Source organism: Oncorhynchus tshawytscha, linkage group LG10 (genome assembly GCF_018296145.1).
Source record: "Oncorhynchus tshawytscha isolate Ot180627B linkage group LG10, Otsh_v2.0, whole genome shotgun sequence".
Classification (NCBI taxonomy): Eukaryota; Metazoa; Chordata; class Actinopteri; order Salmoniformes; family Salmonidae; genus Oncorhynchus; species Oncorhynchus tshawytscha.
Window position 1 is genome coordinate 78,105,777 of NC_056438.1, and position 20,949 is coordinate 78,126,725.

At 41.2% G+C, this 20,949-nt stretch overlaps 1 protein-coding gene across 1 annotated transcript in view; it reads left to right on the forward strand.

Moving 5' to 3' along the window:
- LOC112260936 (sodium channel protein type 4 subunit alpha B-like) overlaps positions 1-20,949 on the forward strand; it is a 124,892-nt gene that overhangs the window by 67,916 nt on the left and 36,027 nt on the right. The window contains exons 9-18 of the mRNA XM_042329603.1: positions 1,173-1,314; positions 1,501-1,698; positions 5,297-5,476; positions 5,582-5,585; positions 6,167-6,558; positions 6,739-6,880; positions 7,845-8,083; positions 9,958-10,131; positions 12,635-12,991; positions 19,256-19,696. Of these exons, the coding sequence (XP_042185537.1) occupies positions 1,173-1,314; positions 1,501-1,698; positions 5,297-5,476; positions 5,582-5,585; positions 6,167-6,558; positions 6,739-6,880; positions 7,845-8,083; positions 9,958-10,131; positions 12,635-12,991; positions 19,256-19,696 (2,269 nt within the window). The remainder of the gene's footprint in view (positions 1-1,172; positions 1,315-1,500; positions 1,699-5,296; positions 5,477-5,581; positions 5,586-6,166; positions 6,559-6,738; positions 6,881-7,844; positions 8,084-9,957; positions 10,132-12,634; positions 12,992-19,255; positions 19,697-20,949) is intronic.

A 20,949-nucleotide genomic window follows, 5' to 3' on the forward strand; every position in this document is an offset into this window, starting at 1 on the left:
CACGTATGAAACATATCACATGTATGTAACATATCACATATCACACGTATGAAACATATCACACGTATGAAACATATCACATGTATGAAACATATCACATGTATGTAACATATCACACGTATGTAACATATCACATGTATGTAACATATCACACGTATGAAACATATCACATGTATGAAACATATCACATGTATGTAACATATCACACGTATGAAACATATCACACGTATGTAACATATCACACGTATGAAACATATCACATGTATGTAACATATCACACTTAGGAAACATATCACATGTATGTAACATATCACACGTATGTAACATATCACATGTGTGAAACATATCACACGTATGTAACATATCACATGTATGAAACATATCACACGTATGTAACATATCACACGTATGTAACATATCACATGTATGTAACATATCACACGTATGAAACATAACACATGTATGTAACATATCACACGTATGAAACATATCACACGTATGAAACATATCACACGTATGAAACATATCACACGTATGAAACATATCACATGTATGTAACATATCACATATCACACATATGAAACATATCACACGTATGTAACATATCACATGTATGAAACATATCACATGTATGTAACATATCACACGTATGAAACATATCACATATCACGTATGTAACATATCACATGTGTGTAACATATCACATGTATGTAACATATCACACTTAGGAAACATATCACATGTATGAAACATATCACATATCACGTATGTGTGCTGGCAGCCAGGTTTACAGGATCCTATTGAAGTGATTGTTTGACGACCAGATGAAAACATAATAACTGGTTATGTTAATGCCACATTAAAAGGTAATACATTTTAAAAGTTTAAAAAAAAACTATGAATAATGTAATGTAATTGTAGTGCAAGCACACATAGGAGGTACTGTATCTGAAATAAATGAAAACTACTTCCACGCCCCCACCCCCTACCCCCACTGGGTAGAATACTGCTGTGTCATGTGTTTAACCCTAGAATACTGCTGTGTCATGTGTTTAACCCTAGAATACTGCTGTGTCATGTGTTTAACCCTAGAATACTGCTGTGTCATGTGTTTAACCCTAGAATACTGCTGTGTCATGTGTTTAACCCTAGCATAATGCTGTGTGTTGCAGGAAGTGTCCTGAGGGATTTGACTGTCTGAGAATAGGAAGGAACCCTAACTATGGTTATACCAGCTTCGACAGCTTTGGCTGGGCTTTCCTGGCGCTGTTCCGGCTGATGACCCAGGACTACTGGGAGAACCTATATCATCAGGTACACAACCTACAATACTCTGTATACACTCTTATGAGCTGGGCGCTTCCTGTGTGTGTGTGTGTGTGTTTGTTTGCGTGCATGTGTGTGTGTTTGCGTGTGTTTGCGTGCGTGTGTGTTTGTGCGTGTGCGTGTGTGTGCGCGTGTGTGTGTGTGTTAACCTGCTGTATCTCTGTCCCTCCTCAGACTCTGCGTTCAGCAGGGAAAACCTACATGGTCTTCTTTGTGCTGGTCATCTTTCTGGGTTCCTTCTACCTGGTCAACCTGATCCTGGCTGTGGTGGCCATGGCCTACGAGGAACAGAACCAGGCCACCATCCAGGAGGCCTGGATGAAGGAGAGAGAGTTTCAGCTGGCCATGGAACATGTACGCAGAGAACAGAGGGTAGGTTGGATTTACTATTCAGACCATAGGTTTGTATTCTGACTATAGGTTGGTATTCAGACGATAGGTTTGTATTCTGACGATAGGTTGGTATTCAGACGATAGGTTTGTATTCAGACGATAGGTTGGTATTCAGACCATAGGTTTGTATTCTGACGATAGGTTGGTATTCAGACCATAGGTTTGTATTCTGACGATAGGTTTGTATTCTGACGATAGGTTGGTATTCAGACGATAGATTTTTATTCAGACGATAGGTTGGTAGTCAGACGATAGGTTCTTATTCAGACGATAGGTTGGTATTCAGACGATAGGTTTGTATTCAGACCATAGGTTTGTATTCTGACGATAGGTTGGTATTCTGACGATAGGTTGGTATTCAGACGATAGGTTTTTATTCAGACGATAGGTTGGTAGTCAGACGATAGGTTCTTATTCAGACGATAGGTTTTTATTCAGACGATAGGTTTTTATTCAGACAATAGGTTGGTATTCAGACGATAGGTTTTATTCAGACGATAGGTTGGTATTCAGACGATAGGTTGGTATTCAGACGATAGGTTTTTATTCAGATGATAGGTTTTTATTCAGACGATAGGTTTTTATTCAGACGATAGGTTTTTATTCAGACGATAGGTTTTTATTCAGACGATAGGTTTGTATTCAGACGATAGGTTTGTATTCAGACGATAGGTTTGTATTCAGACGCTAGGTTCGTATTCAGACGATAGGTTCGTATTCAGACGATAGGTTTGTATTCAGACGATAGGTTTGTATTCAGACGATAGGTTTTTATTCAGACGATAAGTTCTTATTTCGACGATAGGTTCGTATTCAGATGATAGGTGTAATCGTCGTAATGATGAGATCATCGTAATGATGAGACCAAGGCGCAGCGTGAGTAGAGTTCCACATAATTTTAATAAATCGAAACTCACTGAACAAAAATAACAAACAACCAAATGAAACGTGAAGCTACTGTTGTGCACTCAGGCAACTAAATGTAGACATTATCCCACCACACAAATGAGGAAATGGCTACCTAAATATGATGCCCAATCAGAGACAACGATAAACAGCTCTCTGATTGGGAACCATATCAGGCCAACATAGACATACAAAACCCCCATGACATACAAAAACCCTAGACATACAAAAACTAGGTTAACCAAAATATATATAAAAACAGAGATATTCAGGACGTGACAATAGGTTTGTATTCAGACGTTAGGTTGGTATTCAGATGATTTGGTATTCAGACGATAGGTTGGTATTCAGACGATAGGTTGGTATTCAGACGATAGGTTGGTATTCAGACGATAGGTTCTTATTCAGACGATAGGTTCTTATTCAGACGATATTCAGACGATAGGTTTGTATTCAGACGATAGGTTTGTATTCAGACGATAGGTTTTTATTCAGACGATAAGTTCTTATTTCGACGGGTTCGTATTCAGATGATAGGTCAGATCGAATGATGAGTTTAGAGTTCCATAATTTTAATAAATCGAAACTCACTGAACAAAAATAACAAACAACCAAATGAAACGTGAAGCTACTGGTTTAAATGTATTTATCCCACCACACAAATGAGGAAATGGCTACCTAAATATGATCCCCAATCAGAGACAACGATAAACAGCTCTCTGATTGGGAACCATATTAGGCCAACATAGACATACAAAACCCCCATGACATACAAAAACCCTAGACATACAAAAACTAGAGTACCCACCCTAGTCACACGCTGACCTAACCAAAATATATCTAAAAGCAGAGATATCTAAGGTCAGGACGTGACAATAGGTTTGTATTCAGACGTTAGGTTGGTATTCAGATGATAGGTTGGTATTCAGACGATAGGTTCTTATTCAGACAATAGGTTCTTATTCAGACGATAGGTTGGTATTCAGACGATAGGTTTGTATTCAGACGATAGGTTTGTATTCAGACGATAGGTTCTTATTCAGACGATAGGTTGGTATTCAGACGATAGGTTGGTATTCAGACGATAGGTTGGTATTCAGACGATAGGTTTGTATTCAGACGATAGGTTCTTATTCAGACGATAGGTTCTTATTCAGACGATAGGTTGGTATCCAGACGATAGGTTGGTATTCAGACGATAGGTTGGTATTCAGACGATAGGTTGGTATTCAGACGATAGGTTGGTATTCAGACGATAGGTTGGTATTCAGACGATAGGTTCTTATTCAGACGATAGGTTCTTATTCAGATATTAGGTTGGTATTCAGATGTTAGGTTGGTATTCAGACGATAGGTTGGTATTCAGACGATAGGTTGGTATTCAGACGATAGGTTGGTATTCAGACGATAGGTTGGTATTCAGACGATAGGTTGGTATTCAGACGATAGGTTTTTATTCAGACGATAGGTTCTTATTCAGATATTAGGTTGGTATTCAGATGTTAGGTTGGTATTCAGGTTTTGGTATTCAGACGGGTTGGTATTTAAGTTGGTATTCAGACGGTAGGTTTTTATTCAGACGGTAGGTTTTTATTCAGATGGTAGGTTTTTATTCAGACGGTGGGTTGTAGGTTTTCGGAAGGCAGACATTTTCTAACCAGATTCAAGTTCAGAAAGCTTTATTGTCCCAACATAGGGCAATTTGATTTGCAACTTTATTAGCATTGTACAGCACCTATACAGAGAAGCTTGTAGCTTGGCCACATCTGGGCTGGGGTTCATTCAAATTGAATTCACTGAAATAAATACATTTCCCTTTCAGTTGAATTAATTAATTATTGAATTCATATTTCAGTTTACTTCCTGAATTAACTGTCTTCAATTCAAATTGGCCCCAACTGTAACGGTTTTCTAGTGGTGATGAAGGAGAGTCGGACCAAACTGCAGCGTGTCGATTGCGATCCATGTTTAATATAACAAAGAAACACGAACTTACAAAAAACAATAAACGAAACAGCCTATCTGGTGCAAACTAACAACGAGTACACATAGGACACTAAGGACAATCACCCACGACAAACTCAAAGAATATGGCTGCCTAAATATGGTTCCCAATCAGAGACAACGATAAACACCTACCTCTGATTGAGAACCACTCCAGACAGCCATAGACCTTGCTAGACAACCCACTAAGCTACAATCCCAATACCACCACCAAAACCCCAAGACAAACACACCACAATTACAAAAACCCCATGCCACACCCTGGCCTGACCAAATACATGAAGATAAACACAAAATACTTTGACCAGGGCGTGACACCAACCCTGGTTTACATTACTACCATGAACCATGTACCTTATGTTGTAATATATTCTCTCTATGATGTATGGCTCTGGTTTATTTTAAAACATCCTGTTACTTATTTTGTTTTTTCTTTTTGTTTTTCTTTTGCCAATTCAGGAAATTAAAGTATGTATTACATTTTAGGAATATTGTAATAATGATTGTAGCACTACTAATTAACCTCTGTCTAGAATTTGTGTTAAATTCCTTTAAAGTCAATGGTAAAGCACAGATTGATGGTCATTATATTATCCGTTATTATTTTGTTATTATTGTTATTATTTTGACCGTGTAAACTGAACTCGTTTCTCTACTGGTGGGGAAGATGGCCGAGAGAAGAATCCAGCAGGAGACAGACTCTGGCATGTCTCCAGAGCTGTCCCCGTTTCAACTCAAAGTGAGCAGTAGTTTGAAACGGACAGCCAGTAGAAGATCTCGCAGGATGCTGTCCGAGGATCCAGAGGACGAATCAGACGAGAAGTTTGATCCACTGGATGAGCGGGTGGTACGACAGACACTTTTTGTTACATTACATTGCATTTTGGTCTTTTTTTTAGCAGACACTCTTATCCAGATCGACTTGCAGTTTAGTGTATTCATTTTTAAGTAGCTTGGTAAGACGAGCACATATCACACCTTACTGAACTGTCAGAGGGATTTGTAGTTGGCAACGTGTCGGTCTTGGAAAGTTTGAATGTTGATGAGAACCTTGTTTAGCATCATCATGTTCCCGATTAGCCTTTTAACAATCACTATAAGCCAAACTCACCTTATTCACTACCGATGCGTAGCACCCATCAAGGCCTGCTGCACCACTTGGGGTCCTGAGTGGCGCAGCGGTCTAAGACACTGCATCTCAGTGCAAGAGGTGTCACTGCAGTTCCCTGGTTTCATTCCAGGCTGTATCACATCCGGCCGCGATTGGGAGACCCATAGGGCAGCGCACAATTGTCCCAGCGTCGCCCGGGTTTGGCCGGGGGAGGCCGGATTTGGCCGGGGTAGGCCGGGTTTGGCCGGGGGAGGCCGTCATTGTCAATAAGAATTTGTTCTTAACTGATTTGCCTTATTAAATAAAGGTTAACATTAAAAAAATAATGAATGTCTCACTATTTTTTGTCTTCTACAACTAACTCTCTCTCACACCCTCTCTCTTTCCCTCTCTCTCTCTCTCTCTCTCTCCTTATCCTCCCTCCAGTCCCCCTGCCTCCCACGTCTCCCATGCCCGTCCACCCTCTCCTTGCTGCCATGTCGTCCCACCCTCTCAGCACCCGCCGTGGCAGCCAGGCCAGTATCTTCTCCTTCAGGCCCTGTACCACCTCTGATGCCGATTTCGGGGATGACGAGTACAGTGTTCACGGGGACATCATGGGGAGGAGCAGGGCAGGCTCCACCATCGGCCCCAACTGGCAACACAAGCACAAAAGGACAGGCAGCGTGAGGAGCCATTGCTCCCAGGTCTTCACCCCCAGTCTCAACATCAACGGACGTCTCAACATCTCCCTGGACCAGAACGGCGTCACCACTGTCGGCCTGCACACCCCCACCTCCCTACCCGCCTGCAGCATGGAGAAGGTCAAAGAAGATAAAGTTTGTGAACTTTTTAAAACCAGTTTTTTTTTTCAAGTCAGCCCTGTTGTAGTATTGGAGTCTGTGGGAGCAAATATTTTTTGTATTTAAAAAAAAAAGTAAATATAATGTGATTGATTGAATTAATTGATTGTTTGATTGGCCAGTGTTTGTCAAACTTTGTTTTTCCCGTTCTTCCAGGAGCCCACCTGTATAGAAGAGTCCAGTGCCAAGCCAGCCCAGCTCTCCCCCGAGACTGCAGAGCCTCCCCTCCGTAGGAAGCGCGGTCTGAGCTCCATTAGCTTCCTCAGCGATGCCATGGATGGTGAGGGTACCTTCAGAGGTCAGAGGTCAATTTACAGAGGCTCTTTTAACGCCTAACTAACTCATTATAACTTCATTATAAATGTCTAACTAACTCATTATGACTTCATTATAAATGTTTAGCTAACTCATTATGACTTCATTATAAATCTCTAACTAACTCATTATGACATCATTATAAATGTATAACTAACTCATTATGACTTCATTATAAATGTCTAACTAACTCATTATGACTTCATTATAAATGTTTAGCTAACTCATTATGACTTCATTATAAATCTCTAACTAACTCATTATGACATCATTATAAATGTATAACTAACTCATTATGACATCATTATACATGTATAACTAACTCATTATGACATCATTATACATGTATAACTAACTCATTATGACATCATTATAAATGTATAACTAACTTATATCTAATTTATCATTTACAAGTTTAATCTACAACTAGCTCAAAACTAACGTATAACTAAGTCATAACTAACTGATGGCTAGCTGACTGGACTGGTAAAGCTCTCAACAAGCCAATCAGGATGTAAAAGGTAATCCCATCAAGCATTTTAAAACCAGAACTGTTATTATTACCAGTATAGTCTTTGGCAAGGAGCTAAATGAAAAGCACACAATGTGCTTTGTAGTATCTTTGCAGTTAATAAATTATGACAGATTTATAAAATATCTATAAACTACTTATTAAAAGTTTATAAACCCTTTACAAATCCTTTATAAATTATTTATAAATATAAAAGTGTTACCTTTAAAACTGCTTGGGCTTCCACAATCGTTCCCAAAAGTTCTCCGGTTTTTCCGAAATCTTAATTTCCCGGAATTAGGAGGGCATGAGCAAGAAGATACTCCTTCAACCAAGTTTCTTGAAAAACCCAAGGAACTGTGGGGAAGTTTGTGGAATTTTACACAGCGCTAAAACCATTCCAACCTAACCCCTGTGTCTGGTCTCTGCCACCCAGAGCTGGAGGAGTCTCGTCAGAAGTGCCCCCCGTGCTGGTACACTTTTGCCAAGGCGTACCTGATCTGGGACAGGTGCCCGTGGTGGCTGAAGGTAAAGGAGTATGTGAAGATGATTGTGATGGATCCCTTCCTAGACCTGGCAATAACCATCTGTATCGTCCTCAACACCCTCTTCATGGCCCTGGAACACTACCCCATGACCGACGAGTTCAACAATGTGCTCTCTGTTGGCAACCTGGTAAGGATTTCCAGAGTTAAATGACTATTACAATTATTAACAACACTTACAATCTATCACACAACGATCACAATATTCACTCAACATGGTCAGGCTATTTTTGTGATTTATTTGTATTTTTATGAAAGATTCATATAAACAGTAAATAAGTATAGGTATCACATTACATCTGATAAGACGGGGGAAAAAATTATGTATTTTTACAATGAATAAACTAATTACCATCTATCTACAATCACATAACAGTTACGGAAATAGTAATCACATAACCTACAAGACAAAAGGGAAACTAGGGTTGTACAATCAGACAATGGAAACTAGGGTTGTACAATCAGACAATGGAAACTAGGGTTGTACAATCAGACAATGGAAACTAGGGTTGTAAAATCAGACAATGGAAACTAGGGTTGTACAATCAGACAATGGAAACTAGGGTTCTAAAATCAGACACAATGGAAACTAGGGTTGTACAATCCCAGAATCAAAAGGGAATAAACAAGGAATACATCTTTCAACAGGGATTTCTGAAAAGAATTGAAACTTTAGGACATATATTTCCCTCAAATTGGCAACACCAGTCTATTCAATCCAGATTAACCTTGGTATATTGAATCCAGATCAACTCCAGTCTATTCAATCCAGATCGACACTAGCCTATTGAATCCAGATCAACACCAGTCTATTGAATCCAGATCAGCACTAGTCTATTCAATCCAGATCGACACTAGCCTATTGAATCCAGATCAAAAGGTAGGGAGGGGGATAATCTTCTACTACTCCCTCTGGCTGTTCATCTGAAGCCCTTTAGACCACAGGAGAGGCAAACGCCTTTCACAGAAAATACAGAATAACAGTAGTATACAGTAGAAACACAATATTAGCATAGTTGTGACATACCATACGACAAATTAAGTGGAAAAAAAAAGTTCCTCGAAGTCCAAGGAATTAACAGAATGAGAACGAGTCATGGCTGATCGTGGTTGTACACTGGGTCTGTACTGGTTGTGTAATGTGATGGTTGTGTAATGTGATGGTTGTGTAATGGGATGGTTGTGTGATGTGATGGTTGGGTAATGGTTGTGTGATGGTTGTGTAATGTGATGTTTGGGTAATGGTTGTGTAATGTGATGGTTGGGTGATGGTTGTGTAATGTGATGGTTGTGTGATGGTTGTGTAATGTGATGGTTGGGTAATGGTTGTGTAATGTGATGGTTGGGTAATGGTTGTGTATTGGTTGTGTGATGTGATGGTTGGGTAATGGTTGTGTATTGGTTGTGTAATGTGATGGTTGGGTAATGGTTGTGTATTGGTTGTGTAATGTGATGGTTGGGTAATGGTTGTGTATTGGTTGTGTAATGTGATGGTTGGGTAATGGTTGTGTATTGGTTGTGTAATGTGATGGTTGGGTAATGGTTGTGTAATGTGATGGTTGGGTAATGGTTGTGTATTGGTTGTGTAATGTGATGGTTGGGTAATGGTTGTGTATTGGTTGTGTAATGTGATGGTTGGGTAATGGTTGTGTAATGTGATGGTTGGGTAATGGTTGTGTATTGGTTGTGTAATGTGATGGCTGGGTAATGGTTGTGTATTGGTTGTGTAATGTGATGGTTGGGTAATGGTTGTGTAATGTGATGGTTGGGTAATGGTTGTGTATTGGTTGTGTAATGTGATGGTTGGGTAATGGTTGTGTATTGGTTGTGTAATGTGATGGTTGGGTAATGGTTGTGTATTGGTTGTGTAATGTGATGGTTGGGTAATGGTTGTGTATTGGTTGTGTAATGTGATGGTTGGGTAATGGTTGTGTATTGGTTGTGTAATGTGATGGTTGGGTAATGGTTGTGTATTGGTTGTGTATTATCTGTTTGCTCTCCCAGGTGTTCACAGTGATCTTCACAGCAGAGATGGTGTTCAAGCTGATAGCCATGGATCCATACTTTTACTTCCAGCAGGGCTGGAACATGTTTGACGGCATCATCGTCTGTCTCAGCCTCATGGAGCTGGGCCTGTCCAACGTAGAGGGACTGTCTGTCCTGCGCTCCTTCAGACTGGTAATGTCACTGTCACAAAGACATTTCATTTCATTTGATAACATTTTATTTATCTATTTATTTTATTATATATTTGATTTGTTTGATTGGTTATGATTGGTTTAAATAACTGTATAAATGATTTAACGCAATCAATAAAGTAAAATAAAAATGCTACATCGAAATAATTATTCCTTTTTGATCATGTGTTTGAGGGTGAGAAACTTCAAGCTTAGTATTTAGTATGCCCCCCCCTCCACACACAGTGGCGTAATCTGTTGAGCATTACAATGATTGAGTCACAGTATCAATGAGATTTAGAGAGTGGGGGGACACATTTTAGTGGAATCACTTCAATTACGAGCAATATGAAAATGGATCAGATACGTGTCAAACACAAGGACTCTGATCTAGATGCTGAGACGTGTCAAACACAAGGACTCTGATCTAGATGTTGAGACGTGTCAAACACCAGGACTCTGATCTAGATGTTGAGACGTGTCAAACACCAGGACTCTGATCTAGATGCTGAGACGTGTCAAACACAAGGACTCTGATCTAGATGTTGAGACGTGTCAAACACCAGGACTCTGATCTAGATGCTGAGACGTGTCAAACACCAGGACTCTGATCTAGATGTTGAGACGTGTCAAACACCAGGACTCTGATCTAGATGTTGAGACATGTCAAACACAAGGACTCTGATCTAGATGTTGAGACGTGTCAAACACAAGGACTCTGATCTAGATGCTGAGACGTGTCAAACACCAGGACTCTGATCTAGATGTTGAGACGTGTCAAACACAAGGACTCTGATCTAGATGCTGAGACGTGTCAAACACAAGGACTCTGATCTAGATGCTGAGACGTGTCAAACACAAGGACTCTGATCTAGATGTTGAGACGTGTCAAACACAAGGACTCTGATCTAGATGCTGAGACGTGTCAAACACAAGGACTCTAATCTAGATGTTGAGACGTGTCAAACACAAGGACTCTGATCTAGATGTTGAGACGTGTCAAACACAAGGACTCTGATCTAGATGTTGAGACGTGTCAAACACAAGGACTCTGATCTAGATGTTGAGACGTGTCAAACACAAGGACTCTGATCTAGATGTTGAGACGTGTCAAACACAAGGACTCTGATCTAGATGTTGAGACGTGTCAAACACAAGGACTCTGATCTAGATGTTGAGACGTGTCAAACACAAGGACTCTGATCTAGATGTTGAGACGTGTCAAACACAAGGACTCTGATCTAGATGTTGAGACGTGTCAAACACCAGGACTCTGATCTAGATGCTGAGACGTGTCAAACACAAGGACACTGATCTAGATGCTGAGACGTGTCAAACACAAGGACTCTGATCTAGATGCTGAGACGTGTCAAACACAGGACTCTGATCTAGATGCTGAGACGTGTCAAACACAAGGACTCTGATTTAGATGCTGAGACGTGTCAAACACAAGGACTCTGATCTAGATGCTGAGACGTGTCAAACACAAGGACTCTGATCTAGATGCTGAGAGACGTGTCAAACACAAGGACTCTGATCTAGATGCTGAGACGTGTCAAACACAAGGACTCTGATCTAGATGCTGAGACGTGTCAAACACCAGGACTCTGATCTAGATGTTGAGACGTGTCAAACACAAGGACTCTGATTTAGATGCTGAGACGTGTCAAACACAAGGACTCTGATCTAGATGCTGAGACGTGTCAAACACAAGGACTCTGATCTAGATGTTGAGACGTGTCAAACACAAGGACTCTGATCTAGATGTTGAGACGTGTCAAACACAAGGACTCTGATCTAGATGTTGAGACGTGTCAAACACCAGGACTCTGATCTAGATGCTGAGACGTGTCAAACACAAGGACACTGATCTAGATGTTGAGACGTGTCAAACACAAGGACTCTGATCTAGATGTTGAGACGTGTCAAACACAAGGACTCTGATCTAGATGTTGAGACGTGTCAAACACAAGGACTCTGATCTAGATGCTGAGACGTGTCAAACACCAGGACTCTGATCTAGATGTTGAGACATGTCAAACACAAGGACTCTGATCTAGATCTAGATGCTGAGATGTTGTGTCAAACACAAGGACTCTGATTTAGATGCTGAGACGTGTCAAACACAAGGACTCTGATCTAGATGCTGAGACGTGTCAAACACAAGGACTCTGATCTAGATGTTGAGACGTGTCAAACACAAGGACTCTGATCTAGATGCTGAGACACTGTTTACTTGGGTACAAGCCATACTCACACAGCAATCCAATGATAACGTCATGTGCCATTCCTTTACTGCAGGGGACTACATTGTAGTCCTTTAGTATCATTTACTACATTGTAGTCCTTTAGTATCCTTTACTACATTGTAGTCCTTTATTCACATAATGTAAAATATATTAAAATGGGTCATTTTTAAGCATTATGTAATGTAACATAATTAACATAATTTGATCATTTAATTTTGCTAATTGATTTGTCTCTTTTTTTTGTGTGTCGGTCAGTTGCGAGTGTTCAAGCTAGCGAAGTCATGGCCCACCCTGAACACACTGATAAAGATCATCGGTAACTCCGTGGGCGCTCTGGGAAACCTGACCCTGGTACTGGCCATTATCGTCTTCATCTTCGCCGTGGTGGGCATGCAGCTGTTCGGCAAGAACTACCAGGACTGCGTTTGTAAGATCTCTAAGGATTGTATGTTACCCCGCTGGCACATGAAGGACTTCTTCCACTCGTTCCTCATCGTGTTCCGGGTGCTGTGTGGCGAGTGGATCGAGACCATGTGGGATTGTATGGAGGTGGCAGGGCAGCCTCTCTGCATCCTAGTCTTCATGCTGGTCATGGTCATAGGAAACCTGGTGGTGAGTAGATCTGTTGAGAAACCTGAAATGTAGAGATCAGTTTTAACACAAAGAGAGAAGGTCGGACAAAAGACACACACAAGCTAATAGAACAGGATCATTATGCATTGGAATGAGTTTAGAGGTTGTTTTTTTTAAACAGAAATATCAGCAAGATTGTTGTTTGGCATAAATGATGTGATGGATGTTGTATTATGGATACAATTAGTTGTGCTGTTGCACAACCTTCTGATTGAGAAATGGGATCTGAAAAGGGAGTATTACAATGCACTGGAGAGACGAGAGCTACAGAGTTTTATGGAAACAAACAATAGCAAGATCTGGTCTGATTTGTCGTTTGGTCCAAATGATGAGATGGATGTGGGTTTGTATTGGGGATGAGAGAGAAGGAGGGACAGAGGGTTTCTTTAAGGGTTTCTATTGGGTAGGAGGGACAGAGGGTTTCTGTAAGGGTTTCTATTGGGTAGGAGAGAGAAGGAGGGACAGAGGGTTTCTGTAAGGGTTTCTATTGGGTAGGAGGGACAGAGGGTTTCTGTAAGGGTTTCTATTGGGTAGGAGGGACAGAGGGTTTCTGTAAGGGTTTCTATTGGGTAGGAGGGACAGAGGGTTTCTGTAAGGGTTTCTATTGGGGAGGAGGGAGAAGGAGGGACAGAGGGTTCCTGTAAGGGTTTCTATTGGGTAGGAGGGACAGAGGGTTTCTATTGGGTAGGAGAGAGAAGGGGGGACAGAGGGTTTCTGTAAGGGTTTCTATTTGGGAGGAGGGACAGAGGGTTTCTGTAAGGGTTTCTATTGGGTAGGAGGGACAGAGGGTTCCTGTAAGGGTTTCTATTGGGTAGGAGAGAGAAGGAGGGACAGAGAGTTTCCACAATGGATTATTTAGGAGTCAATAGTATAGACATACTCTGAGAAAGTGAATCACAGTCTACAGTATAGACGTACTCTGAAAAAGCTGTGCTTTCAGACCGTGTGAGAGGATTGATCTAGGAAATAACTAAAAATGGTTTGCATTGTCCGTTATGGTCACCATGTTACAACAATGATTCCATGTACAGTGTCCCTGTGGGCCATCCCAAAACCCAATCATATCTCCGAAAATGGCGGCTACGTTGTCATAGTAACCAGTTTGACATGCAGATTACTATAAGCGAACTTCAAAACAGATTCAGTCTGGACAACATATTTAACCATCTGTTATCCTCTACAAAGTACATACAAACATATATGACATTATCCAACCCCGCGTGTCCAGTGCCAACAAGTATATCCACACTGGAGTGGCGTTTGTAGAATTTATAACGGCAGAACGTCCACTTAAGGCTTAAATGTTTTATCCAGTGGTAATAAATAAGGTATTTTAATGGGTTGAACATGTGTTGATCAGATGAGGTGACGTTGGAACGTTACAGCACGGCGTGGTAGCTAGTTACAGTACTGTATAATATCCGGACTCGGCAAGTATTTACAGTTTAGTTTTGTAGTATAAAACAAAAGCCTTCGTAATGCAAGGGCACAGAATTGGAACTGTTTATAAAAAATAACAAACATTTAATCCAAGTAACGGCTCTGTTTGTACACAACTGCTGTCACTTGGCGCCACAGCAATGCAGTATTGGTTGAGCCACCCAGATGTTGCTTTGTTATCCATCTGTGTCCTGGAGGCTATCATTTAATGAGAAGAGATCAAAACCTTTTTTCTCAGAACTCCAGACAACTAGTGGTTGCCGGCCGGCCGCAGCATTTCTCTCATTCATTCATCCATGTTCATTTAGCATAGCTTCAGCTTGATGTGCTGCTGGATGGAGTACATGACAGAGCTTCAGCTTGATGTGCTGCTGGATGGAGTACATGACAGAGCTTCAGCTTGATGTGCTGCTGGATGGAGTACATGACAGAGCTTCAGCTTGATGTGCTGCTGGATGGAGTACATGACAGAGCTTCAGCTTGATGTGCTGCTGGATGGAGTACATGACAGAGCTTCAGCTTGATGTGCTGCTGGATGGAGTACATGACAGAGCTTCAGCTTGATGTGCTGCTGGATGGAGTACATGATAGAGCTTCAGCTTGATGTGCTGCTGGATGGAGTACATGACAGAGCTTCAGCTTGATGTGCTGCTGGATGGAGTACATGACAGAGCTTCAGCTTGATGTGCTGCTGGATGGAGTACATGACAGAGCTTCAGCTTGATGTGCTGCTGGATGGAGTACATGACAGAGCTTCAGCTTGATGTGCTGCTGGATGGAGTACATGACAGAGCTTCAGCTTGATGTGCTGCTGGATGGAGTACATGACAGAGCTTCAGCTTGATGTGCTGCTGGATGGAGTACATGACAGAGCTTCAGCTTGATGTGCTGCTGGATGGAGTACATGACAGAGCTTCAGCTTGATGTGCTGCTGGATGGAGTACATGAAAGAGCTTCAGCTTGATGTGCTGCTGGATGGAGTACATGACAGAGCTTCAGCTTGATGTGCTGCTGGATGGAGTACATGACAGAGCTTCAGCTTGATGTGCTGCTGGATGGAGTACATGACAGAGCTTCAGCTTGATGTGCTGCTGGATGGAGTACATGACAGAGCTTCAGCTTGATGTGCTGCTGGATGGAGTACATGACAGAGCTTCAGCTTGATGTGCTGCTGGATGGAGTACATGACAGAGCTTCAGCTTGATGTGCTGCTGGATGGAGTACATGACAGAGCTTCAGCTTGATGTGCTGCTGGATGGAGTACATGACAGAGCTTCAGCTTGATGTGCTGCTGGATGGAGTACATGACAGAGCTTCAGCTTGATGTGCTGCTGGATGGAGTACATGACAGAGCTTCAGCTTGATGTGCTGCTGGATGGAGTACATGACAGAGCTTCAGCTTGATGTGCTGCTGGATGGAGTACATGACAGAGCTTCAGCTTGATGTGCTGCTGGATGGAGTACATGATAGAGCTTCAGCTTGATGTGCTGCTGGATGGAGTACATGACAGAGCTTCAGCTTGATGTGCTGCTGGATGGAGTACATGACAGAGCTTCAGCTTGATGTGCTGCTGGATGGAGTACATGACAGAGCTTCAGCTTGATGTGCTGCTGGATGGAGTACATGACAGAGCTTCAGCTTGATGTGCTGCTGGATGGAGTACATGATAGAGCTTCAGCTTGATGTGCTGCTGGATGGAGTACATGACAGAGCTTCAGCTTGATGTGCTGCTGGATGGAGTACATGACAGAGCTTCAGCTTGATGTGCTGCTGGATGGAGTACATGATAGAGCTTCAGCTTGATGTGCTGCTGGATGGAGTACATGACAGAGCTTCAGCTTGATGTGCCACTGGATAGAGTACATGAAAGAGCTAAATTAAGTCTTTAAAGGGACAATCCGTATGTTGCTACATTCATTTGTGGATTTATAAATTAAGGATATATACCAATTTATTCTTGAAGAATAGAACTTGTAAATGCTTCAAGAGCTTAGTTCAACTGTCGTATCCCATCAGAACTCAACAAATAAACTTGTTTTACTCCAATGTTTGTAAATAAACATTGTATAGCCTCATAACATGGTTAGAACTATACATTTAACGTCATTGATGATCTGTCTCTGCATCCATAGCTCTGTCAATGAAGAGTGGTTACATTTCTCCAGTCCCATACCTCAACTATTTCCCATATCACTGGGGTCATTTTGAAAGATAGTATTTTTTTTCATTCAACATTTTCTCATGTTTTTTCTCCTGAGATATTGTTAATTATCTTTTCATTATTTAATTAAATTCAGATTTTAAAAAATAAAAAAACGTCACTTTAAAAAAAATATAATGTTACGAGCGAGTACAAGTTGAGTACCATTTTCTGCCGTTAGTGGACTGCAGTAAAGTCGGAGGGAACCATTTTGTGTAATCCAGGACACAGGCAGGCTAAATCCAAAGGAGAACGAGTGACCGGCACAGATTCACTGGGTTTTCACACAGACTCACTGGGTTTTCACACAGATTCACTGGGTTTTCACACAGATTAACTGGGTTTTCACACGTTTTCACACAGATTCACTGGGTTTTCACACAGATTCACTGGGTTTTCACACGTTTTCACACAGATTCACTGGGTTTTCACACAGATTCACTGGGTTTTCACACAGACTCACTGGGTTTTCACACAGACTCACTGGGTTTTCACACAGACTCACTGGGTTTTCACACAGATTCACTGGGTTTTCACACAGATTAACTGGGTTTTCACACGTTTTCACACAGATTCACTGGGTTTTCACACAGATTCACTGGGTTTTCACACGTTTTCACACAGATTCACTGGGTTTTCACACAGATTCACTGGGTTTTCACACGTTTTCACACAGATTCACTGGGTTTTCACACAGATTCACTGGGTTTTCACACAGATTCACTGGGTTTTCACACAAATTCACTGGGTTTTCACACGTTTTCACACAGATTCACTGGGTTTTCACACAGATTCACTGGGTTTTCACATGTTTTCACACAGATTCACTGGGTTTTCACACAGATTCACTGGGTTTTCACACGTTTTCACACAGATTCACTGGGTTTTCACACGTTTTCACACAGATTCACTGGGTTTTCACACATTTTCACACAGATTCACTGGGTTTTCACACAGACTCACTGGGTTTTCACACAGATTCACTGGGTTTTCACACAGATTCACTGGGTTTTCACACAGATTCACTGGGTTTTCACACAGATTCACTGGGTTTTCACACAGATTCACTGGGTTTTCACACAGACTCGCTGGGTTTTCACACAGATTCGCTGGGTTTTGGCTCTTGCTTTCGCATGTCATTTCCAAACCACATGCAGTGTCCAAATGTATTGATAAAGAAAATGTCTGTATAAAAGAAATACTTCAAATACTGAGCTATTGTCTAAAAAAAAAAAGGAAATTAAAAAAGGAAATTATATTATATCATATTAATACAATTGCTCAGAGAAGGAGATTTAGTTGAAGAAGTAATATGTTTTTTCCTCTCAAAAAGGGGGAATACCTCTCCTTTTCTAAAAATGTTTCATGAGATTGGAGAACACATTGGGAAAGATCTCAGTTCATTCCTCCATATAGGCTTTAAGAGAGCATAGCTTTAAGAAAGTCAAATCCTGTTGGACACAAGTCAAACACTTGTTCCGTTGACCTTTACTTTCCCGACGTCATTAAAGGCAACTTCTTAATGAATCCTATCCACATGCTCAGAAACAAATCTGTGATTTTTCAACTATTTGATTAGTTGCTGGTTAAACATACAATCTACACAGGACTTTTTAATTGGCAGAGTTTTGCATGAGTGGAGTGCTCGGGTTGCCAGGTGACGTCACCAGGCAGTAAATGAATAGATCAGATAACGAAGAGAGGATCCAAACCTCTCTGCCCCCCCCCAAAAAATATAGTTTTTAGCTGGCTTTCCCTTCCCCACTCAGACCACTCACAGACAGTCCTAGCAACATTGTAGCGTTAGAATTAGTTGTTTTGTTGTTGCTAAAAGGCTGTTTTGGTTCAGTTTTGTCCATTTTAATGGAAAACTTTTACAGTAAAGGATTAAATTGTTACCCGGAAATTATTTTGATATTAAAATAAAAACGTCTGCATTTTTTTGTATTTTTAGTTTTTTGCATTATGGACAACAGTATACAATGTTATGAAGCTAGTTATAAAGGGTGCTATATATGACGAGCTTGACCACCAGATTCCTCCAGCTCTCCTCTGGGCAGTACATGGTCAGACTGACAGAAACCTTCCCTCTCTCTAAACACATGAATCATATGAAGGCTGTGTATCCCGGCTGATCTCTAGGGTTCACAAGCAACAAATTGCTTAGGTGCAAGGAGGTCAAAGAGCACCCATCAACAAGAATCTGCTCAGATCATGTTCATGCTCCCCTCCCCTCCCCCATCTCAATGAGCAGATAATTCCACACCAACTGGTTATGTCCCACACACAATGCAGAGGTATCTGGAGCCTAGATGACAAGTAGCTCGAGTGCTCTCTGAGCAGGCAGATTACTGGAGATCAGATGGGATGCTGCTTGGATCCATATTACGTGTTAAACATGTATGCATTTGAACGGTGGGTTAATCCTCTGTCTATAGGATTAGATTCTGATGACGAAACCATTGTCTTGGGTCAAAGGGTCTTAAAGAAGGCCTCAACCTCTGATCTGCTTCTATATAATTTGAACATGATCAAAATACACCAATTTATCCCATTTTGTGTGGTTCCATTATACTGGTCTCCTTTTCCTCTTGCATCCCAGGTGCTGAACCTGTTCTTGGCCCTGCTGCTCAGCTCGTTCAGCTCAGACAACCTGTCAGCTCCCGACGAGGACGGAGAGATGAACAACATCCAGATCGCCGTCGCCCGCATCCACACGGGGTTCGCCTGGCTGATGAGGAACGTCACCGAACTATTCAACGGAAACCTGAAGAAGAGACGTCTCATGACTAAAGACGTTCAGATTTCTGTGAAGCTGACACCCGTAGCGAATCACGTGGAGAGTAACGGTGGGGTGGGGGTCGGGGTGGTGGGGGTGATCGGACGCTACGGAGAGAAGGTCCCGGACGACGACAGCTACATGACCAACCCCAACCTGACCATCAGTGTGCCCATCGCTCCAGGGGAGTCGGACGTGGAGTTCCCTGAGGAAGGAGAGGTGGAGGAGGAGACGGAGTCGTCAGAGGATGAGGACAACAAAGCGGTAAACCTTTTTGCACAAATTATACATCACACTAATAAGGAAGCACGTGTTTTTATTCAAAAGTAAAGGATTTTTTTTTTCTAAAGTAAAGTTTTTTAAATTATAAAGTAAAGTTGTTTTTTGTGCATTCAAAAGCACAAAATGCGTACATTTTGTTTGACATTTTTTCTTACTAAATATACAGTGGGGTCCGAAATTATTGACACCCTGTTACGGTTTTCCTCCGTCGAAGGAGAGTCGGACCAAAATGCAGCGTGGTTAATAATATACATCTTTAATTAAGATGAAACACGAACAATACAAAAACAACAAACGGAATGTGAAAACCTATACAGCCTATCTGGTGAACAACAAACACAGAGACAGGAACAATCACCCACCAAACACTCAAAGAATATGGCTGCCTAAATATGGTTCCCAATCAGAGACAACGATAAACACCTGCCTCTGATTTTTTTTTTTTTTTAACCTTTATTTTACTAGGCAAGTCAGTTAAGAACAAATTCTTATTATTGAGAACCGCCTCAGGCAACCATAGACTTTGCTAGAACACCCCACTAAGCCACAATCCCAAAACCTACAATCCCAAAACCTACAACAAAAAAACAATACACAAACACACCACAAAATAAACCCATGTCACACCCTGGCCTGACCAAATAAATAAAGAAAACACAAAATACTAAGACCAGGGCGTGACACACCCTTGATAAAGATGAGCAATAATGACAGTGTAAAATAAATAATTAAAATACTGTGCTATAGAGGAAATTATATTATTTTATGCTAATACAATTGCTTGGAGAAATAACAATTGACACCCCTAAAGATTCTTATAAACAAAGGAGTCAAACGTTTAGCTTGTGACTCTACAAACTTGTTGGATGCATTTGCTGTTTGCTTTGGTTGTGTTTCATATTATTTTATGCCCAACAGAAATGAATGATAAATAATGCATTTTGGAATCACTTTCATTGTCAATAAGACATAGAATACGTTTCTAAACACTTCGACATTCATGTGGCCGCTACCAGGATTACAGATCATCCTGAATAAATTGTGAATAATGATGACTGAGAAATTTACAGAGGGTCAACAAAGATCATACCCCCCCAAGACATGCTAACCTCTACATCAAGTTTGGGACTGGATGCATTTTACAGTTCGTTTTGGTTGTGTTTCAGATTATTTTGACATGCTAACCTCCCCTGTTATTGGTAATGGTGAGAGGTTAGCATGTCAAAATAATATGA